General features: G+C 49.9%; 1 protein-coding gene and 1 non-coding gene across 3 annotated transcripts in view; both read left to right on the forward strand.

The window, feature by feature from the left end:
* Positions 1-6,904: 6,904 nt before the first annotated feature.
* On the forward strand, positions 6,905-7,011 carry LOC133058104 (U6 spliceosomal RNA). The gene has a single exon (XR_009693225.1). It is a non-coding gene; the product is annotated as a U6 spliceosomal RNA (small nuclear RNA).
* Positions 7,012-12,737: 5,726 nt separating this feature from the next.
* ASCC2 (activating signal cointegrator 1 complex subunit 2) overlaps positions 12,738-27,301 on the forward strand; it is a 35,740-nt gene continuing 21,176 nt past the window's right edge. The window contains exons 1-5 of one of the 2 annotated variants that reach the window (XM_061141571.1): positions 12,738-12,792; positions 17,727-17,824; positions 21,909-22,067; positions 22,436-22,606; positions 23,864-23,993. In XM_061141571.1, the coding sequence (XP_060997554.1) occupies positions 17,744-17,824; positions 21,909-22,067; positions 22,436-22,606; positions 23,864-23,993 (541 nt within the window). In that variant the 5' untranslated portion in view covers positions 12,738-12,792; positions 17,727-17,743. The remainder of the gene's footprint in view (positions 12,793-17,726; positions 17,825-21,908; positions 22,068-22,435; positions 22,607-23,863; positions 23,994-27,301) is intronic. The other variant, XM_061141572.1, reaches the window with a different exon arrangement.

Genomic DNA, 27,301 nt, shown 5'->3' on the forward strand with positions numbered 1-27,301 from the left:
GCCAATGCAGGAGCTTTGGGTTCGATCCCTGGTTCAGGAAGATCTCCGGGAGAAGGAAATGGCAACCCACTCCACTATTCTTGCCTGGGAAATTCCATGGGACAAAGGATCATGCTGGGCTACAAAGTTGCAAAGAGTCAGACACGACTTAGTGGCCAAACAACAACAACTAAAACATGGAGGAGAAGACTTTTGGTCATAGGGCAATCGGATGTTTGGCTTTGGAGAGATATTCCCAGCAAGTTTTCCGAAATGGTTGTTATAATCAGCTTTCCCACCACTGTGTGGGAGAGTCCCCGTGGAAGTATAAAACTTTATATGTCATTGAATTCTTTTGGAAAATTAGATTTATTTCTTTATTGGCTGTGCTTGGTCTTTGTTGCTGCCCAGACTTTTCTCTAGTTGCGGTGAGAAGGGCCTACTCTCCCTTGTTGTGATGCATGAGCTTCTCACTACAGTGGCTTCCTTGCTGTGGAGTGCTGTCTCAAGGGTGCAAGAGCTTCAGTAGTTGTGGGGTGAGGGCTCAGCAGTTGCAGTTCCAGGACTCTTGTGATGCACAGGCTTAGTTTCTCCACCGCATGTGGGATCTTCCTGGACCAGGGATCAAACCCGTGTCTCCTGCATCAGCAGGCGGATTCTTTACCACTGAGCCACCAAGGAAGCCCCTATGTGTCACTAAATTCTAAAAAGTGGTTGCATGCAAGTCCAGCTAAGATCTGTCTGTGCTTCAGAATCCTCATTTCTAAGTGTTTTCCTGTACCGATCCAGAAGTAGAGAAAGCATCTAAAAAAGTCTCCAAGGCTGTTGGACAGGAAGGTGACGTCACTTGTCAGGAAGTTTAGAAACTAGAGTTGTCATCACCTTGGCTGACTTTGAGTCAGTCACCACTCTGGACCTCGGTTCCTCTCTCTGGAAGTGAAGCAGATGGATGGGACCATTTCTAAAGTTTCTTTTAGCTTCAAAGGCAGTGATTCCAAGATGAAAAAATGTTGATGTTGTGAGGTTTTGTGAAAAGGCAGAAATAGCAGGTGCCGTGACTGGGGAAAGTATACTTACCCAAAGGCATAGACTGGAGAAAAATACACTATTCTTATATTGTTAGGTTGTTGCGTATCTATTTTGCTGTTTTTTACAGTATTTTTAAAATTTTGCAGCTGTGTGGGTTTTTAAATATTCATCTATTAAAAAATACTCATCTATACAAATATATTTGACATATTATCAGTACTTGACAATGTTATTAATATCTCATATTAATACATAAATTGTTTTTCTGCTTTTAGACATTATATAAGACCTGAGGCTTCATTCCCTCTGAATAAACTCTCGACTCAAGTTTATTAGACACTTTGAAGTCTCCTAATATTTATTTAACAAATACTTATTGAGCAACTTCTCTGTGCCAGGCACAGTGCTTTGCCCTAAGGGAATGAACGGGGATGAACTAGAGATGGTCTTTAATGTCTAGGAATTTACCACCTGCTGCAGGAACAAGCCCGTAAACAAACGGGTACCGGGCAACGCGCGAAGGTCTATTTTAGGCAACTTGTGAGCTTACCTCTCTCACTGGGTTTGGGCAAGTAAGGAACGCTTCCTGGAGGAGATGACCCTCAGCTGACACCTGAAAGATGATTTAAAGTAAGCCAGGTAACAGGGAAACAGAGGCAGGGGCCAGCTGGGGCACAGGCGTGGGAGCGGCAGGGAGCGGCAGGAGTCTCAGTGGTGAGGGGTCATGGGACACAGTGAGGCAGGGCTGAAGAGGCTTGAATTCCCCACAGGGGTCCTTGAACTACCAGGGGGAGTGCCTGAAAAGTGCGAAGCCACGGGACTTCCCGGGCAGTCCAGTAGTTAGGATTCCGTGCTCTCACTGCTGGGCCCGGTTCTATCCCTGGTTGGGGAACTAGGATCTCACACGTCTTGCAATGCAGCCAAAAAAAAATAGAGAGAGAAAGAAGCCTAGGAGCGACACAGTCAGATGGGGCTAACCTGTAACTATTCAGCCCTGTCCGCAAGCCCCCTGGTACACCTGACCATGAACTGAGACATCACCAGATGTGTATAAGCTGGGCTGCCTCCGTGCCCTGCCAGCACTGCTCTGGGTTTCGGTTGGGGAGCTAGAAGACTTGTCAAAAAGCAAGTCATATGAGGCCTGCGGGCCTTTTTGACAACCAAGAGCAAGGTTTGAGCCCTGGAGGGGTGGCTGAGGGTCCCGCCAGGAGGGATGCACAGTAGGTCTGTGGGTGGTGGCCAGAAGGGTGAGGGAAGGAGGAATTCATCCCAACAGAGTCAGAGAGTGTCAGCGGGCATCAGTGGAGGAAACGGGCCCAGGGAGCAGGGAGCAGAGACCCACTGTGACATGTTGTCTATAGCCAGTGGGGGGCAGGGGGCAGGCTGCCAGAGGAAAGGAGACAGCCCTTTCCCCGGGTCCCTCTCACTATCTCTGCAAAGGCTCCTTTATGTCTTGTCACTGGCGGGCCACCCCGACTGAGGACTCGATCCCCAGTGGAGCTGAAGGCATGTCCATCAGAATCACAGGGTGCAGCTGGAAGCAGGGCAACCTTCCCAGTTTGGCTGATGACATCTTGATCAAGTTCTCAAGCCTGCGGTCAGCCCCTGACAGCTCCTCTGGGCAGGGGTTCATCTTGGGCCGCTCCTGCACCCGCCTGCCCACCCAGAGCACAGCAGCTGGCAGACCACAGCCTCCTGCCAAGAAAGGCCTGGAACTCCGTGGGTCTCAAGAGGCTTGACTTTCAGCCTCGAGAGCAGTGTCCTCTGAGCATGGCCCCCAATCAACAGATGGCAGGCCAATTTAAAGATACAAAAACTTGCTTTCATTTTCACATGCTGTCTAAAAAAGTATAAAGGCTTACAGCTACATCTCAGGCTAACTAAAATCTTTATCCTGGGTTCCCCCAAGATAGAGTGTGGTATAAAGTCTTCTGTGTGGAGAGTTTATTTAGGATCTGACCCCAGGGAGCAGGAGGGAAGGACAGGCAAGGAGCAGGAGCCAGGAGGTGGGCCAAGGGTGGACCTGATATGGGTGATTCATGACTCCTTGGGATCGTCAGAGACGCCTTAGGAAATATATCTGGGAAGCAATCCCTCTGAAGAATAAAGGGGGAAGTAACTGGTCATCAGCTCTGAGTCCCATTGGCCAAGGATTGCCTCACAAGCATTAACATTCCACACTTCCAGGTTACACAGGGTGAGTACTGGGCCTGATAGGTAACCCGTCCTTGGCAGCCCAGGGATGGGGGCGGGGGGGGGGGCATTGTCAGCTCTCACCTGAGACCACCTAACACTAGTTGGAATAAAAGGTCAGTTCTGGGACTTCCCTGGTGGAATCCGCCTGCTTGTGCAGGAGACACTGGTTCGATCCTTAGTCCGGGAAGATTCCATGTGCCTGGCAGCAACTAAGCCTGTGTATCTCCACTACTGAAGCCCGAGCTCCTAGAGCCTCTGCTCCATGACAGGAGAAACCGCAGCAGTGAGAAGCCCGCACACTGCAAATAGAGAGTAGCCCCTGCTCACTGCAACTAGAGAAAGTCATGTGCAGCAATTAAGACCAGCACAGCCAACAATTACCTAAGTATTTTTAAAAAGGGTGAGCTCTGTGTAACCGAAGTGGTACACAGAGGTGTCTGGTACACTCTATAGATACACTAACATGCTCCTGTCCACCCCCACGGCCCTCTCTTGACCTCACGCAATGGACATGTTTCATTCTTGCCTGCCTAGCATCCATTTCTAACCTGGTCGTTGCACCCTTTTTTGGGCATTAGGAAGCCAAGCTCCCCTCACTTTCAGTCCCTGTAGTTGGGTGAGACTGACTTCCCCTCCCTCCCCATGCCCTCATCTCCAAGGGTTGGCCAAGTCCCAGATCCAGCTAATCAGCTAATCTGTTCCCCCGCCCACTAGAATGACCAGTTCTGGAAGGTTCCCCGGATCCAATTGGTACAAGATCTTCATTTCTTCATTTGGATATCTCCACAGCCATATATTAATATTAGGAAAGGTGATTCCATTCCAAGTTTCCAGCATGGGACGTGATGAGCTTATACCAACCAGCACACACAGTCTACTGGATGTAGACGCTAATTTCAGAGTATGCTTGTGACCTAAGTGGCCCAGGACTCTGGCTTGGAATGCAGAAACAGTTGTGTCCTTTCAGATGGGAAGTGTATAAGAAGGCCTGGGACTTCCCTGGCAATCCAGTGTTTGGGACTCTGTGCTTCCACTGCGGGGGTCACAGGTTTGATCCTTAGGAGCGGAACTCACAAGCCACGTGGTTTTGCTGATTAAAAAAAAAAGGACCTTGATGCTGATGACTGCTGAAGGTCTTCCTAGGGTGCAAAGGTGAACCTATATCAGAAGAAGTCCTCACAGTACACAGCAGAGCAAAAAGACAGACAGAACTGGTCCCTGAGAATGAGGACATGGGTGAGTTGTGGAATCAACCAAACCTGAAAATCAGCCTCCTTCTGGGATTCCAGTTATAGGAACCAGTCCCTCCTCTTCACTGTTCAAGTCTGGTGAAGGTGGATGTTCTGTTACCTGCAGCTGAACACAATCCTGAGACCCAGTGGTGGTGGTGGTTTAGTCACTTCAGTCGTGTCTGACTCTTTGTGACCCCCTGGACTGTAGCCCACCAGGCTCTTCTGTCTGTGAGATTGCCCAGGCAAGAACACTGGAGTGAGTTGCCATTTCTGTCTCCAGGGGATCTTCCCAACCCAGGGATCAAACCTGCGTCTCCTACATTGCAGGCAGATTCTTTACTGACTGAGCCAGCTGGGAATCACTCAACCGAGACCTGGACTCAGGCATGAAAGAGAACTGTCCGTTCTTGAAACAGTAAAGTCCCAGGGTGGAGACACCCTGAACAAGTGGAGACTTCACACCTGTCATCTCGTTTGACCATCATATTTCATCCTGGTAACTATTACCAGGATCCTCACTGAATACATTAAAAAAAAAAGACTCAAGTAAAAGCACTAACTTAAAGCAGTGGCTTTTTAGTGGGAGCAGCTTTGCCCCCCAGGGAACATTTAATGACTCGAGACTTTTCAGTTGCCACAACTGGGGGCAGGGGGAGGTATGCACTGGCATCTAGTGGGCAGAGGCCAGGAATGCCACGCCACGGCCTACAACGCACACAAGAGTCCGCAACAAAGAGGTCTCTGGGCCAAAATGTCAATAGGGCTGAGGCTGAGAAATCCTGCTTGATTGACCGAGGGCCACCTAGGTGCTAGACTCAGAATCAAATTTCAGGGGCTGCACCAAACGCATCCCGGCCCGCTGCGGGCACGCAGTGCAGCCCAGCCCTGGAGCCTGTCAGGTTCGCCACAGGGAAGACCCGGGAGGTCGAGAGGCCTGAAAGCCAGAGGCGAGTGGAGCCCAGCCACTTCGGAGGGCACCGTGAGCTTGTACCAGTATCACCCTCGGTCAGATGCGTTCCAAGGCGAGCCCCTTGCAGATTCCTGCATAATTTCTTGGCCCTGGTGGCTTGTGCTTCAGGGAACCTGGGGAGGTCTGTGGCTCCATGCCCAGGGTCCCAACTCCATTTCTACCTGTTTGTCTGGCATTTGCTGTACAAAATTGGAAATTAATAATTCATTTCACAGGATGAATAATTCAACAGAAGGGACAAAGGGTTGGTGGCAATGGTTGGCATCATAGAAACAGATTGTATTGCCTTCAAAAGAGAGCAGAAAAAGGAAATTCTACAGCCAAGCTGGTGTCTGGACCGAAGTGACTCTGAGGCTAGACAACTGAAATGAGCTCTCCTTGGGGGTGTGTAGAAGTGATGAGGACAATGGGGCTCCCAGAAGGGAATTTGGAATCCTACCCTTCTCCCTCCATCACTTCCAGCCTCTTAAACCTTTATGGTTCATTACAGCCCAGCTTCATTGGCACCTATTCCAGGAAGCCTTCCATGATACCCTCAACCAACTGAAGCAAAATTGCATTTCTCTCTGATCCCATGTGTTAGTTACCTACCCCTGACCTCTACTAACCTCACAGCCTCACACTAAGCCGTCTTTCTGCTGCCAGAGATTCTAGAGCCATGGAATGGGTTTTCTAGTGTGAAGGGAAAAAGAGGTTCAACAGAGAGCTAGTGTGACTGACTCTTAGCATTTCAGGATTATGCTCATTTCAGGTTCAGATAAAACCTGGCAGCCCTTCTACTGAAAAGAAAAACTCCCCAATATATCCACAGACATTTCAGGGGATGCAGAGGTCCTGGAGCCACTTTACTGACTCAGGTTTAGAATTCCTGCCTCACGAGGAGCCTTCCCTGAAGGAGGGGCTACAATTGTCCAGAGTGTGGAACATAGCGGAGTTCCCCAGGCTTGCAGTGTCTTGAAATGGCCATTTCCCATGTGCCAAGGTATTTGAAGAGAGTGAATAATCAACAAGCTATTAAATGCTTGCGTGTGACACTGGGCAAGTCATTGCCCCTCTCTGGGCCACAGTTTGTTTACGTGGAATTAGAAGAGTCGGTCTAGATTATCTTGACGCTTTGATTCAATCATTTATCAAACAAATATTTATTACATGCTATTAGGTGCCAGGTACTTAGCTGAGAACTGGGAATAAGGTTAGCGAACAAACAGATGAGGTTCCTAACTTGTCAAGACACATAGTCTAATGAGGAGGCAGTCACTGATTAAATGATCACACACAAAAATAAAAGGTGATGAGTTGTGATCAGTGCTACACAGGGGAAGTGCAGGGAGCTAGGTAGGAGTGTATATGTCGGGGGAATGATTAGAACTTGGAGAAAGAAGAGATAAAGACTTCATCTTGATGAGGAGAGCATCAGGGGTAGTTCAAGCTGAGGAAGCAGTGTGGATCTGGCCCTGAAGTGTGGGTGGCCGGGGCACTTAAGGAGTTAGATGGTCAGGTGCTCACTTTGGCAGCACATATACTAGAATTGAAACCACACAGAGAAAGTTAGCCTGGCCCCTGTGCAGGGATGATGTACAAATTCATCAAGTGCTCCATATTTTTGACATATATATACTATTGATGGGCTTCCCAGGTGGTTCAGTGGTAAAGAATCCTCCTGCCATTGCAGAGATTCAGGAGAGAAGGATTCAATCCCTGGGTTGGGAAGATCCCCCTGGAGGAGGAAATGGCAACCCACTCCCGAATTCTCGCCCCTGGGAAATCCCATGAACAGAGGAGACTGGCGGGCTGCAGTCCGTGGGTTGGCAGACCCTGGAGTGTCAAAAAGTTGGACATGACTGAGCATGCACGCGTGTACACTGTTGATACTCCGTATAAAATAGATAATTAATGAGAACCTACTGTATAGCTCAGAGAACTATGCCAAACAATGCTCTGTGCTGACCTAAGTGGGAAAGAAATCCAAAAAAAGAGATGGTATATTACATATATATATATATATATATATATATATATATATGACTTACTATGCTATATGGTAGAAATTAACATAATATTATAAAGCAACTATATGCCAATAAAAATTTGAGGAAAAAAAAAAAAAGAAATTAGAAGCTCAAAATGGCTTCATTCTGGAGTCTGCTGGGGACTCTGCAGCCCAGGGAGTGAACATCCAGGAACATGACAAGGCAAGGTCCCTCTCTTTTCATGATAGCCAAGGCATATCTTCCAGTAACTTCTTTTGATGCTCTCCCAAGGAAAGCTAAAGAGCTGGCACTATTTCACTGCATTGAAACTTCAGGCTCATTGTTTAAAAACATCAAGTACCAAACTTTCCCGTCACCAGAGTAACTGAAGGTGTCTTTTGAAAGCCCTTCATCTCATTTCTTACATTAAAAGTATGAGATGCTACCATATAAAAAATATTTAATTTTATTTATTTATTTTTTGACCATGCCATGGCATACGTGCCATGAATCAAACCCATGCTCTTGCGGTGGGAGCATGGAGTCCTAACCACTGGACTGCCAGAGAACTCCCCCAAAACGTTTAATCTTAAAGTGAAGCAAAAATGCCCCGGCCCAGCCCTCGCTGCAATTTAAACTATGTCCCAGCCCTAGAGGAATTATTTCTACCTCCTGGTTCTGTGGCTCCATGGCCCCACACTGATGATTACCGAGAGCAGGGATGTACCAATTGCCACTCTGATGGGTGGTCTGAGAGCAGTGTCGCCGAGCTGCACGGGGCAGACAGAGCTACCCTTTCATCTCCCTGGGTGGAGCTTTAGGCTGGAGCCAGCACGGAAGCTTCAGTTCGGGGACCCCGTCTGTCCCCCCCCCCCAGCTGCTGGACATCTCTGGGCAAATATCATCCCCTTTCTGAGCCTCAATTTCCTTATCCGCCAAAGGAGAGATTGGGACTACATGTTTGATGAGGTTCTCTTTGACTCGGGGGTTCTCTGCCCTCTTCTTTCTAAAAGGCATGAACCCGGACATTTTCAAAATCTTTCCAACAACTATTCATAGGCCAGTGACAGAAGGAGAGATAACTACCACTATCTGTAAATTATAATGAGTGGATAATTAGCTGCCTTCAAATTAAGCCTCCCTTCTTGGAAGCCAGGAGGCTTAGTTTTTTAAGTTGTTTATCATTATCGTTCTTTAATGCTGTTTTCTTACCACAACCCAAAGGGAAAGGGAAGAATGACAAGCAGATGTTTTGTTATTAGGGGCCCTGGGGGATGATCTGATACTTCCACTGCAGTGATCATTCTCCAGATTCCTCTTGAGTCAGCAGAAGCTTTGATGAACTCGACAGAGGGCAGGGGGATCGGACAGACACGGCCTATCGAGAGAAAGCCTGGCTTAGCAGAAAGCTGCTGGGGACAGCAGTTCCTGGCCAGCGACAGTGTGGATTATGAAATTCGTATTTTTATGTAACACTTTGCAAAGAGATTTCATTGCCATTGTTTCATTTTCTCATGAGGATTCTTTGCCACTGCCTGAGTTCAAACCACTATCATCTTCCACACGTCTCTCTCATTGCACAGTCTCCCTAGCTGTTGCAGGTTGCCTGTAAAAACGGCCATCAAAAATCCATAGAAAGTAGATTAGTGGTTGCCTGCGGTGGTGCAGTGGTAAAGAAACAGCCTGCCAATGCAGGAGACTTGGGTTCGATCCCTGAGTGGGGAAGATTCCACTGGAGAAAGAAATGGCAACCCATACCAGTATTCTCGCCTGGGAAATCCCATGGACACGGGAGCCTGGCAGGCTAGAGTCCGTAGGGTCACAAAGAGTTGCACATGACTTAGCAACTAAACAACAACAGTGGATGGAGAGGAAGGCTAGTTCTTCTCGCCCTTGAATCAAAGCTGACCTTGCAACTTCAACTTTCTTTGACCAATGCAAAGTGGAAGAAGTGATGTTGTATCAGACCCTATATATGACTGAAGTCATGGCATGTGACTTCTAAGGCTAGACCACAGAGGCATAGGTGCTTCTGCTTTGATCTCTTGGATTACTCCTTCTGAAGGAAGCCAGGAACCACGCTGCAGGGATGTTCAAGCAGCCCTGTGGAGAGCAACCGTGGCCTCTTGCCAATAGTCGGTACCAACTCGCCAGCCATATGAGTGGCTCACCTACCTGGAAGTGGATTCTCCAGCTCTGACCAAGGCTTCAGGGGAGCGCAGTCCCAGCTGACATCTAATTGTATCTTTGTGAGAGACCCTGAGCCAGATCCACCCAGCTGAGTCACTTTGGAATCGTTAACCACAGAAACCATGTCAGATAATAAATACTTATTACTGCTCTAAGCCACTGAGTTTTGGGGCAATTCGTTGCACAACAGTAGATAACTAATACAGTGGTTTACCCTTCAAATCTGGGTAAAGAGTCACTCCTACTCCATGTAGACTGAACTGGGAAGGATGGTTCTCTGAGTGAAATGGAACAGGACTCTATGGTCCTTCTCCCTTATCCTCATCATGCCTTTTGTCTGTGGGAAAACTTTAGCCAAAGAATGTTCAATGGGAGATGAGAAGGAAAACTATCAAAGGAGACCAAATAATGATAGTTTAGTCAGTAAGCATAGTCAAGGACCTCTAATTCCTTCTCAAGGGCTATAGATAATACTCCGAGTCTCATCCCAGGAGCTGTCTTACAGATGCATGATGACTAGACTGCAGCCAACAATAAACTGTGCCACAGTTCTGAGAACTGGCCTCAAGGAAATGGGAACAAACTGACCACGGAACTGCAGATTAACTGTACCTCAGATAATCAAGATGACACTAGTCAGACCACTGATGACCAAATTCAGGATGACTGTCAGAGCTGACTGTGCTGTTTCTGCATGTAACCCCCTTCCTGTGTTTGTAAAGGCCCTTGTCCCCTGGCTGTCAGTGGGGGAGTCAGCCTTTGGACAGGAAGCTGTCCCCTCCCCACCCTGCTGCCTCATCGTTGTTGTTTTAGTCGCTAAGTGGTGTCTGACTCTTTTGCGACCCCATGGACTGTAGCCCACCAGGCTCCTCTGTCTGGGATTTCCCAGGCAAAAATACTGGAGTGGGCTGCCATTTCCCTCTCCAGGGGATCCTCCGCACCCAGGGATCGGATCCATGTCTCCTGCACTGGCGGGTGGATTCTTTACTGCGGAGCCACCGGGCAAGCCCACCCACTCCGCCCCAATGCTGGCATCCAAAATTAAGCAAATGTTAGTTTGCTTTATTTTCCTTTCCACCAACCTGGCCTATCTATTGGCTTTTGGGCAGCAAGCAGCCAGACCCCACTTTTGGTAACACGAGGAGTGGTCAAGCTGCTGTTAGTGGGGAAACAGAGGAAATGAATATTGTGCAGGCGACGCAAGAGCTCACCTGAACAATGGTCCTCTGCAAACACAAGCTGGTTGGAGGGTTGAAACACAAAGGCAATACTGATTCATTTTAGGTGACTCAGAGCATCAGGGCCAGGTGGGACTCAGACCCAGATATTCCAGTGCTGATTTTCTAGCTCCAACTACTGACAGTATTTCTCTGTATTTATTCCTAGACTTGACTGATTCTGAGCACCACAGACACTTGCCTCCATTGCCAACCCAAATAATTGCCATTAAATTAAGTTAGTTGTGGTTGTGTTTCTTTTAATATAGAAAACAGAGGCCCCCCCCCCCAATTCCTCCATACTTGTGTGTAACTGATACATGGTTTGAGGCTTCTCCTGTTAACGTGGCTTTTTAATTCTATTTCATTTGGACATATGACAGCTCAGACAAGGATGTCTCCTTTAGGAGCTCACCTTTCTCGTTAATCTGTTCTAGAACATGAGAGAAAACAAAGATGAAATAAATATAAGGGTTAACATTCCAATGGAAGGGCTTCCCTGGTGGTCTACTGGTTAAGAATCTGCTTGCTGGTGCAGGAGACATGGGTTTGATTCCTGGTCTGGGAAGATTCCACAAGCCATGGAGCAACTAAGCTCATGCGCCATAGCTCCTGAGCCTGTGCACCCTAAAGCCCTTGCTCTCCAACAAGAGAAACCAACCACGATGAGAAGCCTGAGCACCGCAACGAAGAGTAGCCCTCGTGTGCTGCAACAAGGACCCAGAACAGCCAAAAACAAACAAATAAATTTTTAAAACCACTCCAATGAATACAGAGCCTCCTTCCTTCCTCTCTCTGTTCCTCATTTTCTTCCTTCCTTCCTTTCTCTCCACTAACATTTCCTGAGCACCTACTACGTGCTTGGTATTGTCTGTACTATCTCATTTATACTCCAAATGATGAAGTGGCTATCAATGATCCCCTTTTGACAGATGAGGAAATTGAGACATGTTCAGAGAAGTCAGGTGTCTTATAAAAGTCATGCTGTGCTGTGCTTAGTCATGTCTGACTCTGAGACCCCATGGATGGTAGCTGCAAGGCTCCTCTGTCCATAGGGATTCTCCAGGCAAGAATACTGGAGTGGGTTGCCATGCCCTCCTCCAGGGGATATTCCCTACCCAGGTCTCCCACATCGCAGGCGGATTCTTTACTGACTGAACCACCAGGGAAGCCCAAGAATACTGGGGTGGGTAGTCTATCCCTTCTCCAGAGGATCTTCTCCACCTAGGAATCAAACCTGGGTCTCCCGCATTGCAGGCAGATTCTTTACCAGCTGAGCTACCAGGGAAGCCCATAGTCAAGTTAGTTAGCTTTAAAACTTCAGTGACGTTAATAACATTGGAAATAATGAAACCAATCCATACATTTCTGCCAGAAGAAATTAAGCTTTATCTGTACCAAAGACTGCCACGTGTGTTCTTACAATCAACCACCAAGATACAAATTAAATTTCCTATGTGATGCCATCAAATGGGTGTGATGCCAGAGGGAAAAAAAATAGAGTGACCAGGACGTTTTTTTCTGTCCCTTCTAGATCACTGGATGACAAGTTTACCTGAAAAAATTGATGTCAATAAAAGAACGCATCCCCTGTCCTGACACAGTTTATTGCATTTAGCTGCAGAATTCCTCCTGGACTTGAGGAACCCAGGTAGCACACTTGGTTTTTCCAAGAGGTGGAACCACACCTGCTCTCCGCCCACCTCCTACCATCTCTGCTAAAGCAGTGCTAGCAGCGGAGATAAACTGTGGGCACAGCCACTTCTGTACTTACAGGGGGCGGAGTCTTGGGTTGGGGGCGTGGCCCCGGGCCCGGCTTCTAGGCGGCAGTTGGCTCCGGGGACGGGGTCGGACCGGGGCTTCCTGTCTGCGCCTGCGGAATAGCTGTTTGACCCCGGAAGTGCCTGCGCTCTAGGAGCTGTCACCCTGGACCGCGGCGGCGGCGGCGGCGGCGGCGGCGGCGGCGGCGGCGGCGGCGGCGGTACGTCGCCGGCATCGGAGCCGCCAAGGTGAGTGCGTGGCTGATCCCTGCGGATGTGGGCCATCGGACCTGGGAGGGGCTGCAGCCGTGCTTCACACGGCCTCGGCCCTCCCGCCTCGACGGCAGGGCCAAGGCTTAGGCTGCCCCAGGGGCCATGAGTCGCCCCGTTCTTCCTACCTTTCCACCCCGACCCCAGAGTCAGGCCGCCAGAGCTTAGAGTCTTAGGGTTCGAGGATCGGCCCCAGAGTGACCTTGGCCTTGGGCGAGACGCGGTCTTCCTACCCTCACCTCGAGCTTCAGTTTCCTCAGGGTTCATTCATTCGTTCAACAAATGTTATGTCCAGCGCCTCCTACGTGGGCACAGATCTAGGCACTGGGGATATAAACAGAGCAACAGAGGAAGTTCCCGCCCTCATAGAGCTTACAGTCTAGCGGGCGGAGACAGTCGACGACAAAGAAATGAACTAGGTAATTAAAGATATGACTGCAACCGGAGGAGTGAATACTTGACATAGGGCAATCTGGTACGATCTCTGAGGAGGGTAATATTGAAGCGAGACCAGAAGGGTTAAGACAGAGAAACTGAGACGGGAGTAGCCATGGGGATGCTCCCAGGCCTTCTTGCGCTTATTCCAAGCTCCCCTTCAAAAGAAAGCCCTTTCCTAAATTTTTAACTTCTGCTGTCCTGCTTGACACTGAGGATCCACTGTGGGGTGGGGCACAGATATCATCATGATCATTGACCTTGCCATTTTTAGAGTCCAGTTATTGCCTAGTTAATTTCTACTCATACTGTAGATGAAAACTCAAATATTCCTTGACATCCTCTTTCTGTTGAGTCAGTTCTCTGTTAAATGCTGTCATAGCCTCATGGGCCTTGCCTGCAAAGCATACTCAAAGTATTGAATTTCCTTGTTCGTGTGGCTGTTTGGTTCATATCTGTCTTGTTAACCATCAAGACTGTAAACTCTGTGAGGGGCAGAATTGGGTCTGTTATTTGCCTGCCTTAGGATTCTCCAGGCTTCAGTGCCTGGTACATAGTAGGTACTCAAGAATTATTTGAAGGGACAAGTAAGGTTATTAACAGTTTTAGCTCTCCAGTGGTTTATAGAAGGTCTCTCTTGCCACCAGGTTATTACCTTCTCATTATGATTATGTCTCTCCTCTCCTTACATGACTCCTCACTGTCTTCAGATGAAAAGCCAAAATCTTTAGCACAGCGTTTGAGGCTCACTTTAAAGTGGCTCCATCTTCTCTATCCAACCTCTCCTCTCCACTTCTTGTGTTTTCAGCCACACCAAATGTCTCCCTCATCCTTCAAAGCCACAGGCTCTGAGCCTTTGCTCATGCTTGCTCTTTGCTTGGAATGTCCTTCCTTTCCATCTTTTTCTCCTATCCTTCAACAGCCAGGTTGTAGGTCATGTTTTCTGTGACATTCTTCCTTTCTCTGTTGTGCTCATTTTGGAAATTTCCAGTTAAAGCTCTAACTACACGGATTAATAGTCACTTACATGCCCAGGTCCCAGAAGGTATTTGGTAAGTATTTGCTGAGTAATTGAGGAAGCCCAAAGTGCTTGGCTTACGATTGGGACTTGAATAATAATAACAACTAAACTTTACTGGGGGCCTCGTTGGTGGCTCAGTGGTAAAGAACCCGCCTGCCAATGCAGAAGACATAGGTTCGAACCCTGGATTGGGAAGGTCCCCTGGAGAAGGAAATGGCAACCCACTCCAGTATTCTTGCCTGGGAAATCCCACGGACAGAGGAGCCTGGCAGGCTATGGTCCATGGGGTCACAAAAGAGTCAGACATGATTTAGAGATTAAACAACAACAAACTTTCAGTTCAGTTCAGTTCAGTTCAGTCACTCAATCGTGTCCGACTCTTTGCGACCCCATGAATCGCAGCATGCCAGGCCTCCCTGTCCATCACCAACCTCCGGAGTTTACTCAGACTCATGTCCATCGAGTCTGTGATGCCATCCAGCCATCTCATCCTCTGTCATCCCCTTCTCCTCCTGCCCCCAATCCCTCCCAGCATCAGGGTCAGACATGACTTAGTGATTAAACAACAACAAACGTTACTGAGTGCTTATTATGTGCCAAGTACTGTGCTGACCACTTAATATTGGTTACTTCTCACAATATTGGTTACTTCTCATGTCAACCCTGGGAGATTATGAGATTATGTACTGTTCTCATCCCGATTTTACAGATGAGGAGATCAGAGCTTAAAGAAGTTAAGGAACTATTCACATCTCAACATGGGTAGGATGGAGCCAAGATTTGAACCCAGGCTGTGGCACTATAAACTTCTCTTTTGACCATCATACCAGCCTGAGTCTAAACTGCCCTTATAGGCTTCGGCCTGTAGGAGTGGATTTCTTCTAAAAGCAGGTTTCTTTCTGTACCTGTCTAGACCTGGACTCTGGGAAGTAGAATTTTAAGGGTGGAGAGCCACCTCCTCCTTATGACTCTTTCCCCATCCTAGGTCCCTGCACTGGACACTCCCACTACCGTCTTTGGAAGGTGAGGATGGAAAGGACTGGGCCTGGGCTTCATTTAGACTTCTGCACTAGACCACTGATGTTTCCAGCTGTCCTCCCAGCATCTCTCAGAGGTTAGGAAAGAAGTATTTTTAGCATACTCAGTACCAGAGACCCAGGTGCCAAGGCACAAGAGCTGGGCTTCAGTTTCAACTTGGCGACTCAGGTATTTGCCTGAGCACATCAGGGCCCCTCTGTGGACATCTGAGCATAATAATCCTTGTCGTTCTTAACTGGGTTATTATGAAAGGCTAGTAAGATAGTAGCTCAATTAGAAATCATGTATTGACTCAGTGGACATGAGTTTGAGCAAACTCTGGCAGATAGTGAAGGACAGGGAAGCCTGGTGTGCTGCAGCCGATGGGGTCACAAAGAGTCAGACACAATTGAGCGACTGAACGGCAACAACAGATATACAGCAGATGGTGTTATCTGCATTTTGCAGAGGTGAAAGATGGAAGCTCAGTCGCGGGGCCCATGTGTTTGATCCACTATCCACTGAGTTCCTAGTGCTAGAATGGGCCTCAGGGACTAGGCAGACTAGACTAGGGACTAGTTCCTTCTCTTTACATCCCATGTGAAGATGGGTATCTTCACAGTCTTTAAAGCAGCCCCTGAACCAAGGTTCCTTGTGCACCAAGCTACTTCCCACCGCCTTACCTTCGTTCCTGCTGTTTCCTCCACCTGGGACACCCTTCTTCCCAGTTTCCACTATCAAGACTCAGCTCAGGTTCTCCTTTAGGCACTCCTCTAGAAATGCTTTCTCTACAACCACAAGCCCATGCCCCCAACTCAACTGCCCTAGACTCAACACAGCAAATGGTTAAGAGCCAGCCTGCTTCACCACGCACTAACTCTGAGACCTAGGGGAATTTTTTTTATCTTCTCTGAGCCTCTGTTTCCTCATTAGTAAAGTGTTAGTTGTTTAATCATGTCTGACTCTTTGCAATCCCATGGAGTGTAACCCGCCAGGCTCCTCTGTCCATGGGATTCTCCAGGCAAGAATACTGGAATGGGCTGCCATTCCCTTCTCCAGGGGATCTTCTCAACCCAGGGATTGAACCAGGGTCTCCTGCACTGCAGGCAGATTCTCTACCGTCTGAGCCATTAGGGAAGCTCATTGGGAAAATGAAGGCAATGAGATTAATAGCACCAACCCTGGACTTGTTTCAAGCATTAATACATGTGACGCCAGTTAAGGTATCTAAAGTGAGTTCATGCTGAGAAAATCGCTCAGAAGAGCACCAGCACCTGAGAGGCGTGTTTCTGCTGCTGTTATTGTCATCATTATTATTGGATCGGAAGCTCCCACAGAGCAGAGACCAGGCCTTATCAGTCTGTCCTTGTAACACCAGGGCCGGGCCTGATATCTGAGAGCCGGGACCACAGTGACTCATGGCTGACCGTGTCCCTCAGCACCTCAGGGAGGGCTCAGGAGGTGACGGTTTCCTCATCCCACCCTCCATACATCTTCATGTCGTCATTGAGATGTGCCAGCCTTTTGTGGCATGTCTTAAGAGGCCTGAGTCACTTCTGTCCCATGGTTCAGCCAATAGGCACGTCCCTCCTGTGGATCAGGCCAAGCGGCACTGAGAAATGAGTGTTGGACTGGAAGACAGGAGATGTGGGGTCTGCCACTCACTGGCTCTGAGGGCATTTTGGGCCTCTCTAGAGAGGAGGTCACTCTGGCAGGTTTCCGTGAATTCTCTGTGAAAACCTTCTGGTCCTTCTATTTATCCACATCCTTCTTCCCTGAAGCCTAGAAAGTTTGTAAAATCTTAACGCCCTCTGCAAGGGAGGAAATTCCCATGGCTTCAACCCCTCCAAATCTGGTTAAAATGGTAAGAAAAGTGTCATCGTATTCAGTTGTTCATCAAATATTTCATGAAACCACCTCTGGACCAGGCCTGTGCTGGTCACAGGAAAGGTAGCAAGAGAAGGAGGACCCAGGCACTGGCCTCCCAGAGCTCACAGGCCAAGGAGGGCACAGAGCTGGAGCCGTGAGAAAGATGATCTAGTTACTTTTAACCAGAACTTCACGAATTGGGTGGGAATTGGAGAAGGAAATGGCAACCCACTCCAGTATTCTCGCCTGGAGAATCCTATAGACAGAGGAGCCTGGTGGGCTACAGTCCATGGGCTCACAAGAGTGGGACACGACCTAGTGACCCAACCACCACCATGTCAGGTGTCACCTGGGGAGTGTTTTCCTCCTTTGCTGAGAACTGCCGCTTTAGGCAAAAAAGTCACTGGTCTAGGTGAGTAGTTATGGGAACCAGGCCTTTGAGGCCCGCCAGGAGCCCCCTGAGGCCAGAGGTTGAAGCTTCTCTCCTGGCTCTGGGGTGAGCCCCAGAGCAGACCCCTGTCCCCCGGAGCCTCTGCATCTGCCCTCTTCTTCCCGTCCGTATTCCTTTCAGGAGGGTCACGCAGCACAATGCCCGCTCTGCCCCTGGACCAACTCCAGATCACCCACAAGGACCTGAAGACAGGAAAGCTGAGGACTTCGCCTGCGCTGGTGAGCCGGTGCCTTGAGGCCGTTCAGCCCAATATTATTGAACTTGCAATCTCAGAAGCAAAAAAGTAAATTCCTTCTTTATCAGCTCTATGAATGACCTGAGGACCACAGTCTATGTTTCAGGAGCCAGGATGCTGTTAGGTCTTTCCAGGCCCCGGTGCAGTTTTCTTTCCCAGCAGTAGCTTGAGTTTGAGTGGTATTTTCCATGTCACCACCCCATACCTTCCCTGCAAAGCATTTCATTTTGAATAAAAGTCTAATGGCAGTTCTGACTCAGCCCGAGCTGGCCAGGCAGCGGGGCTGGCCCAAAGCCGGATCTGGGGATTGGACCCTGCAGGAGGCGCTCAGATTTCAGATGGGCCTTTTTCAGAGTTGTCCCAGCTACGGTCTACTTGGCAGTGGGGGGTGGGAGTGGGGACACTAATAATATCAGAGGTCAGGTCTGAACGGGCTAAGAAGCACTACGTGCAGACCCGGTAGGGCTGGTGAGATGGAGAATGGAAGTGAGCATGCCGATGACCAGCTGTGGGGGAGATTAGAGCCGTGGAGAGGTGCCAGGCTGCTGGAGGAGACAGACATGGGGACCGGAGTCCCCATACCCGCTTGCTGTTTTCCCAAGAACATTAGCTTACTTGAACAAGGTGGGAGGAAGTATTTTCTGGGTGCGTGAGTAAAGTCGTGGGAAACAAGAGCTTGGTGTTTTATTTCCTGCTTTCTGGATGGCTTCCTATTGCTTCCTGACTACTCTCTAATAATAGTGCTTAATATTTATAGAGCACTCACTCCGGGCCAAACCTTTCACCTGGATTATCTCATGGAAGCCGAACCACAGCCCTCCAAGTAGGCATTTTGGTTGTCCCCATTTAACAGATGAGGAAACTCTGAGTTCAAGGTCACAAAACTAGAACACTAAGGGAGTCAGAACGGGACCCCAGCTAAGCTGTCCCTGGAGTCTATACTTTCTTCACCTTCCTGCTATATAGCCTCTTGTTTCTTTTTTGTAACTTTTTAAAAAACTCAAGGTAGCATTGATATCCAACATTATGTGTTTCAGGTGTATGACATAGTGATTCACGACCTTAAAGGTTATATTCCACTTATAATTATTACTAAATGTTAGCCATGTTTCCTGAATATATCCTCATATTCATAACTCTTTTAGGTAAGGAGGATATTGATTAGAAAATCAGGAACTGTTCTGTGCAGTACGTTAGCCATTCACCACATGTGGCTATGGAGCTCTTGAAATTGTGGGTGACTCAACCAAGGGACTGGATTTTTAATTTAGTTTTAGTTCGTTTAAGTTAAAATAGTCCCATGTGGTGAGAATCTGCTGTCTCGGCCAGCACGGGACAGGTCTGGAGCGCTTCCGTCTCTGCCGAGGTTCTGTTGGACGGCGCCAGTGGAGGCTGGTTCCTTGGGGCCTTCCCCATGCTCTGGACACCAGGCTGTTAGACTGCGGGCCCTCTGGGAGCAGGGACTGGTCCCTTCCCTTTCCTCTGGTTGTCCAGTGCCAGGTGCATCGTAGGTTCTCAGGAGACATCTAGTAAATGAGCCAAGGACCCTTGCCACACTTTGGGACAGGCCCTGGAGCTACAGAGAGAAAAGACTGCCCTGGTGGGGCCCACAGATGGAGAGGAAGCAGACTGGTGGATTCTCTGCAGCCTGCATGACCAATGTGTGATGGAAGGAAGTCCACACCACTGATCGAGACCAGGGAGGGGTGCACGGAGGTCCTGGGGGTGGTGGGAGAGCTCACGCCACCAGGGACGCCCTCCTGTAGGAGGGAGATCCTGAACTGCATGTGGAAGGGTGAATAAGCACCAGCCTGGCAGGACAATGGGAAAAGGGCGGACCTGGCAGGGGGTCCTGCGTATATTGTCCCGGAGTCCTGAGAGCCTGATTCCTACACCGGCCCCCGGGTTGGAGGCGGCATTGCAGAGTTAAGGAGCCCAGCCTTGTAAAGAAATCAAGTTTGGCACCCAAGTAGTTGAATGGGCTCTTGAGAAAGATAAGGATCATTTAAGGGGAGGATTTGGAGAACAGTACAGAATAGTTTCTTATCAAGATGAACAGGGCACAAGTTTGATGGGCAGGGCATGTTCAGGAACTTCACGGAGCAAATGGGACCTAGGCCAGGCCTGAAGGGTGGGAGATAAAGTGAGAGCCTGCAGCTCCTCACCCTGGGATCCTCCGTGGCCCCTGATCTTGGTTGTGGCGTCAGAGGTGCTTCAAAGACCTTGGCAAGACCTGGTCCTTCATTACCTCCATGCATTCCCCCGTTCAGCCTGCAAGTGTGTATGGAGGGAGTGCTCGATGCCAGCCCGGCTCTAGGGGCTGGGACTGCTGTGTGAGCAAGACTCAGACCCCCTCCAGAGACCTGCAGGGTAGCGGGAAAGACAGAAGGCAGGCCCTTCCTTTCAATCTAACTTTATTGAGATGTCATTGGAGGACAATTAACTGCATATATTTATGGTACACAGTTTGGTTCGTTTTGACATCTGTAAACCCACATGAAACCATTACCACAAGCAAGATAATGAACATTTCTGCCACTCCCGGAAGTGTCCTGGTGCCCCCCAACCCCCTCGCCGCCCAGGCGCCTCCACAGCGCCTCCACCAGGTTTGAGCTGTCTGACTTAGCCATGCACCGTCCCCTCTGCAGAGTGGGCTCTGGGAGCACGCAGACCCCCGTCTCACGTGCACCCCACACGTGGCGGAGCAGGGTGCCAGTAGATGTTCGCAGGATGGATTGCAGGAAGGTCAAGGGGCGTGCGCGTGTGTGTGTCAGTTGGGCTAGTGGAGGTCGGTGAGCAGCCTGGCCCGAGAAGTGACCTAAGTGAGAGGTGAGGCAGCAACCGGCAGAGGAGGGGAATTTGGAAACCACAGAGATGAATTTAGGCCCTCCAGAGTAGTTTTGAACTTGTTTCAATCAGCAGGATTCCTTTTGTATAAATTGTGATTTAAATGGGCGGGGGACCCAGTGGAGGCCCTCAACCCCCCAAAGAGCCCCGTGGAACTAAAAAACTCGGCAGTTTGCAGTCGGGAGGCTTAGTTGGTTCTCAAAGAAACTGAGCCGTCAGCCGTGACTTCCCTGTCCCCCCCTGGACTGACAGGCCTGGAAGTGGGTGGACTGTGGTTGATAACAGCTGAAACGAAAACAGGCGGCCTCCTTCCTGTAACCACCTCCCCCGGAGAAAGCAGCCCTAGTGTAGTCAGAGGAGAAACCCGAGCTCATCTTTTCTTTATGGGGAACAAAGTAAGGTTTGTTCCCGGCAAGGTAAGGGTTAGGAGAGAGAACTTGTGAGGCTAAGCCGAGACCTGCAATTACTTGATTAGCATCTTTACCAAAAAATTACTGAGGTTTTTCTCTGAGTATACAAAGGGAACAGCACAGTGATATGTACAGTATGACATTGTTTGTGTCAGAAAGATGAAAATGGGCCCAAACAAATGCCTCGTGTGGCTACATTTTAATGTAAACGCTTAGAAAAGGGCAGTGAGGATGCTCACGGGATGGGGAGGGGTTCCCTCTGGTTTGATGCTAGACCGGGGTGGTGGTCCCAGGCGACTTATCTTTCCATACTCTTGTGAGTTTTTGAAAGAAAACACCCTCCTGCCTCACTTGTGTAATTTTGAAAAATACTACATGTTCTTTTTTAAATTGGAAAATATAGTCGAGTCCTAATCCTTTATACTAGAGATAGCCACTGTTAGCTTTGAGGTTCCCTCCTGCCAACACTTTTTTAAAAAATAAAATCCGTACCAGTGTGTGAATATGTTAAATATGGCTGCTTTTCTTTTTTAACCCCCAAAATGGTTGTATAAAATAGAGGGGTTTGTGTCTTGCTTTTTCTTCTCTTAAGCTTTCCCTGTGTCATTAAACATTCTCCAGAAAACACGGTATTTAACGCTCGCCTGGTGTTCCCTGACTGCGGCCAAGCCTCCCCCTGTCAGAGACACTCGGTTCTTTATGCCTGAGGGTCAGCGGTTGGAACAGCCCGGGGTTGTTGCTGCGGGGTTGGCAAAGGGGCCCTAGCTGACTAACCTCTGCCACGTTAACACGTGGTTTTTGGATCCGTAGCACCCTGAGCAGAAGGCAGACCGGTATTTTGTGTTATACAAACCGCCCCCTAAAGACAACATTCCCGCCCTAGTGGAGGAATACCTGGAACGCGCCACCTTCGTAGCCACTGACCTGGACTGGCTCCTGGCCCTGCCGCACGATAAATTCTGGTGCCAGGTAACGTCCTCCCACCATTCCCGCTAAGACCAGGCACATGCCATGCCATTGGTTGGGTGCTGTTGTTTTTCTCCCCAGGAGATGCTTTTTCCTTCCTCTGCTTCTTACACTGGATCCCTAAGAGCAAACTGTGGTTGGAATTACTGTGTTCCCTATCACCATCTTAATGTTTACACAAACGCCTTCCACCATGGCATTTTTAGAAACTCGTGTTTCGCCCTTGGCTCATTTATGCCTCTTCGGTCCCGTGGGGTTGACTGGCGTGTTTGCCCCAGGCCAGGGCTGATGGGCCATGAGCCCCGAAAGGTCCACAGGCCCTCGGACCCCAGTGATGCAGTGACTGGCTGTTCCCCTGTCGCCTGGCTTAGGTCATCTTCGACGAGACCCTGCAGAAGTGCCTGGACTCCTACCTGCGCTATGTGCCCCGGAAGTTCGACGAGTGGGTGGCCCCGGCCCCCGAGGTCGTTGACATGCAGAGGCGCCTCCACCGCAGTGTTTTTCTCACCTTCCTCCGTATGTCCACGCACAAGGAATCCAAAGTAAGCCCCGGGTCCTGTGACAGGTCGCCCCCGCCACCTGACACCCCCGTGCTGGGCCCGCACCCCTGGGAATGCAGGCTCTGGAAGTGTCGAGTTTCCTCTTTGTCTCCCCTCCGCTTTCATTCCCGCCATTGGGGAAGCAATCTGTGCCACCGCCCTCACCCTCTGAGCCGCCAGGTCGCCTGCGTTACACCCAGTGTTTCCATCAGTGGGAGCCGAGGGCCCTGTGCCAGGGGGCGCGTGACTGCCTTTCCTTGCGCGTCAGAGGGCGAAGCACCAACTCTGATTTTCTCTAGAGGACCTCGGATGTGCTTTCTAAAAGCCTTTACTCCCCCACCCTGGTTTTATTTTTGTTAATTTTATTTATTTATTTGGCCAAATCATGTGGCATGTGCAATCAGGTGCTTCCCCGACCAGGGATCGAAACTTTGCTCCCTGCCGTGGAAGTGTGGAGTCTTAACCACTGACTGGACTGCCAGGGAAGTCCTTCCCCCCAATTTTAAAAATACTAACGCTGCCAAAAATATTTTGCAGATAATGAAAGTCTCCCACAAAATTCCCTTCCCTCAAAATAACCACTGTTAAGGTGCCTGTTCCTTCAGGGAGCTTTTTTCCTTTCAATGTGTTTGTGTTTCTGTGTGTGGTGCCCACATATTTACTTTAAAAATAGTATCTTTTCTGTTTTTTTAGCTTGTTAACATGGAAACTGTTAAATATACACAAAAGTATCATGACTCCCACGTACCCATTACCTGGCTTCAACAGTTAGCATCTTGCCAATCTTGTTTTCTCTCTCCCACTGAGTTTTCTGTTTTTCTTGAAGCATTTTATTTTATTTTTGTCCTTTTCAAGCTGTGCCCTGTGGCATGCAGGATCTTAGTTCCCTGACCAGGGATGGACCCTGAGCCCCCTTCCATTGGGAGCGCAGAGTTTCAGCCTCTGGACTACCAGGGAAGTCCAGTCTTGGAGTATTTTAAAGCAGTCGCAGACATCACGGTAGTTTACCTGTAAATAACTTTAGAATGAATCCCCAGCTGATGGTTTCACAGGGAGCTTCCGCTTCATTTTACACTAGGGTGAGCGACTGTTGCTCCAGGTCAGTCCACGTGTCTTGGGCACATCCTTGGTGTGGACAGAGCTTCTTCTACTAGCCAGGCCCCCACCGATGGCCCCAACGGTTGTTTCCTGTGAGCTTGCTATTGCCCTGCCACGCACGTGTTTGGGGAGGTCTCTCATCCTTTCTTTGCTGTTCCTTAGGATCACTTCATTTCGCCCTCTGCTTTCGGAGAAATCCTCTACAACAACTTCCTGTTCGACATCCCAAAGATCCTGGACCTCTGCGTGCTTTTTGGAAAAGGCAACTCCCCGCTGCTGCAAAAGATGATAGGTGGGTAGGATGTGGGGCCCAGGGCCTTGTGGGGGTGGGCGCAGGTGGTGCAGAGATGACCCCCACGTGTCCACAGGGGGATCAGAGCAGCAGCAGCAGGTGGTGCTTGGAAGTGACTTAGCGGATGTGTGTGTCAGCAGGGGAGGGGCGACAGACAAGGGCAGATCTCAGAGCCCCAGTGTCAGGCTGGGTGTCCTGGCCCAAGGAGGGGGGCGTTTGCTTCCACAACGACAGCTAACCTTTTGCCTGAGTGTGTGCCAACACCCCGCCTGTGTCATCTCAGGCGGTACTCACAGCCACCCTGTGACGTCAGCGGTGTCACCACCCCCATTTACGGTTAAGGAAACTGAGGTTGAATGTTCGGGACTTGCCTGCAGGGCCGTGACTGATGAGTGGCCAAGCTGGGGTTGACGTCACGGGGGCCTGAGGCTCACACTCTGCCTCATGGGTGACGAGGCCGCCTCAGAAATGTTGAGATTTGCATAGCTTCTGAGAATAGACAGGGGTAGGGGTCAGAGGGGACTCCCTGGGGTCGTGGAGGCAACAGACATCAGCAGTTGGAGCCCATCGGAAGGCGGGGGTGCTGGCAGGCTCACACAGAAGCTTTGTTGGGAAGCTCCAGAGGGGACGGTGCCCCCGTGGGTTTGCCTTGGAAGAGGAGCCTGTGGCAACTGGCCCAACTGGTCACCCTGGACACTCTGTCAGCCCTTCTCACCGTGAGACTGTAGGATACGGTCTTCCTAATGCCCAGTTACAGAGCTCAATCACCCCTTGAAATGGTTTCCTTCCTTCCTTTCCCCTCCAACCCCAATGATAAAGGTAATTTAGGTTAATTTAGAAAATTTTGGAAGAGTATAAAGTATAAAGAAGCAGGAAAGCAATTACCAAATTCCTGCCCTTACCGCCCCCCTCCCCCCGGAAGAGACGATCATTTGGTGATTATTCCCTTCTAGTCTTTTCTCTGCATATTTTTGAAAAATGTATTTAGGGCCTAATGCATATGAAATTTCACATCTAGCTTTTTCACTGGCACAAACTCTGGTTTCTCATTCAGGTCTAATCATTGGCCTGATCATCAGTTAATTTCTTATATTTTCCCTGGGAAAAGACCCTTAATAATTATACTCTAGAACAAGAGGATGGGGTGAGTGCACAGAAGCAGCATGGTTAGTTAGAGAAACAATTATCAGGCCAGTCTGGCTGGAGCAGAGCATTCTGGGAAGGAGCGTGGGGTCAGGGGAAGAAGCTGGGGTCAGATCGGGGAGTGGGGAGGGCTCCGAGCCAGGGACCTGGGGAAGGGTACGTTGCTTGGTGGACAAACGGGAAGGCCCTGGGGTCCAGCTGCCCAGTCCACAGCTGTAGATGGGCTGTGTCCCTTTGACTCGGGCAGTCAGCCGCTCTAAGCCTGAGTTTTCTCATTTGAAGAAAGGGAAGACTGATGAGGCATCCAGCCTGTAGGATGGTTGTGGGGAGTGAATATGAGGTGGGGCCCAGCACAGAGCCTGGCACATTACAGGCACTTGGTACATGTAAGCTCGTATCGTGACAGGGCCGTGGGAGCCTCTGTGAGCATGGAGCAGGGTGGGGAGCCGTCCGCTGACACGGTCCATCTGGCAGCACGCAGGTGGGGAGGGTGGTGATAGGAGGCCGTGGAGGGGCCCAGGGCTTCAGCGTGGGCTGGAACGGGAGAGCCTGGGTGGAAAGGGATACCCGAGAGGAGAGTCGATGGGGCTTCGTGAGGTCGGCTGGAGGGAGGAGTCTTAACCCCCCTGGAGAGTGAGTAGAGGCAAGGTCAGCGTTGGGTCTGGGGGCTGTCAACCACTCAGAGGATCCAGGAGAAGAGGCCGTCTGGCCGCAGATGGGCGAGGCTGGAGCGAGAGAGCTCCGCCTGCTGCCGGGGTTCCGAATTTCTAGGGTCACTTGACTCCTCTGAGAATCAGACGGAAGCTTGTCTCCAGGAAGACATACCCCCTCATAGATTTTGAGCTGTTTAAGAATGTTCTCATTCTCAGATTAAGAATCTGAAATCCGTTTACGAAGGGAAGCCCTGTCTTTGGCTCACGGAGGCTGGTTCACAGACAAGATGGCGGGATCGGGCCTCAGGCGCCCCTTCTTCCTGTGTGTGTGTCTGTCTGCCTGTCGGTCTGCAGGCCCCTTCTCCACACCCTGCAACACACACGTTAGCTCTCTTCCCAACCCTTGAGCAGAAGACAGGAGACACAGCATGGGGCAGCCTCTGCTTTCTCTGCCACAGAAGCTCTTGAGCAAAGCAGATCAGCTGGAAGAAGAGGCTTGACAAAGGAGACGGGGTGGGGGTGGGGGTGGGGTTGGAGCACAGGAACTGACCGCCTGTCCTTCGGGCCGAAGCCCAGGCCTTGCCCTGTCCCCACCTCCCACTTTTTTTTTTCCAACCTCAAGGCTGGTGTTGTGAATCAGCGAGTGTAATTGTGAAAGCCAGGCCTTTCAGTTAGGCTGTGAGACCTTGACCCTGCGGAGGACAGCCCTGGTCTCTTTGGCCATACCTCGCATGCACCCTGGGTTTCTGAACTGCTTCAGTCTAAGGACGGGTGCCATCACTTTGACTTTTTAGTTATTTCTTTAGGAGATCAAAAGTCAGATCTTCCCTGTCATTGGGATCAGATAAAGGAGAAGAAAGAGGCTCCGAAGAGCCTGAGGGTAGACTGAAATGTGATCTATTTTGACGCTCATAGAGCATTCCTGTTACTCAGGGCTGAGCATGAGGAGGCTCCTGAGAGAGTGCCTTCCCCTGTGCCTGGCATTCCGGGTGTGGTGGGGACCGCCGTGTGGCCCGGGGATTGTGGGAGGAGGCCTGCTCCCAACAACTGGGTCGGGAGACTCTGTCTGCAGAGGGTGACATCTGCCTTCTGGTGAACTCGGCGCTGGGAGGTCACTGCAGGCAGAGGGAAGGGGCAGTTTCCTTCTGTGAGGCTGAGGATGGTGTGAGGGAAGAATGCAATTTGAGGGATGGGAGAGGGTGGCAGGAGATGCCAGCAGAAGCCAGATCATGCAGGCCCTTTGCGCCACAGTCAGGAGTTCAAACGACCTTGAGGATGTCGCTAGGACGGTTCAATGAAGAAGAGCAGAGGCTGCGGGGAGACAGCTCGGTCACTCACTCCCCGCTCGTCAGGAGCAGGAGGTGGGCGCAGATGGTCAGGGAGAACTTCCTTCACAGGCTGAGGGGTCAGCACCCATCTGGAGTGGGAGATGCCAAGCAAGCTCCTGCCGGTAACACTTTCTGGAATCCCAGGACCAAGTGGCCTCCAGGAAAGCGTTTAGAGAAAGTCCAG

Source organism: Dama dama, chromosome 5, assembly GCF_033118175.1.
Source record: "Dama dama isolate Ldn47 chromosome 5, ASM3311817v1, whole genome shotgun sequence".
Classification (NCBI taxonomy): domain Eukaryota; kingdom Metazoa; phylum Chordata; class Mammalia; order Artiodactyla; family Cervidae; genus Dama; species Dama dama.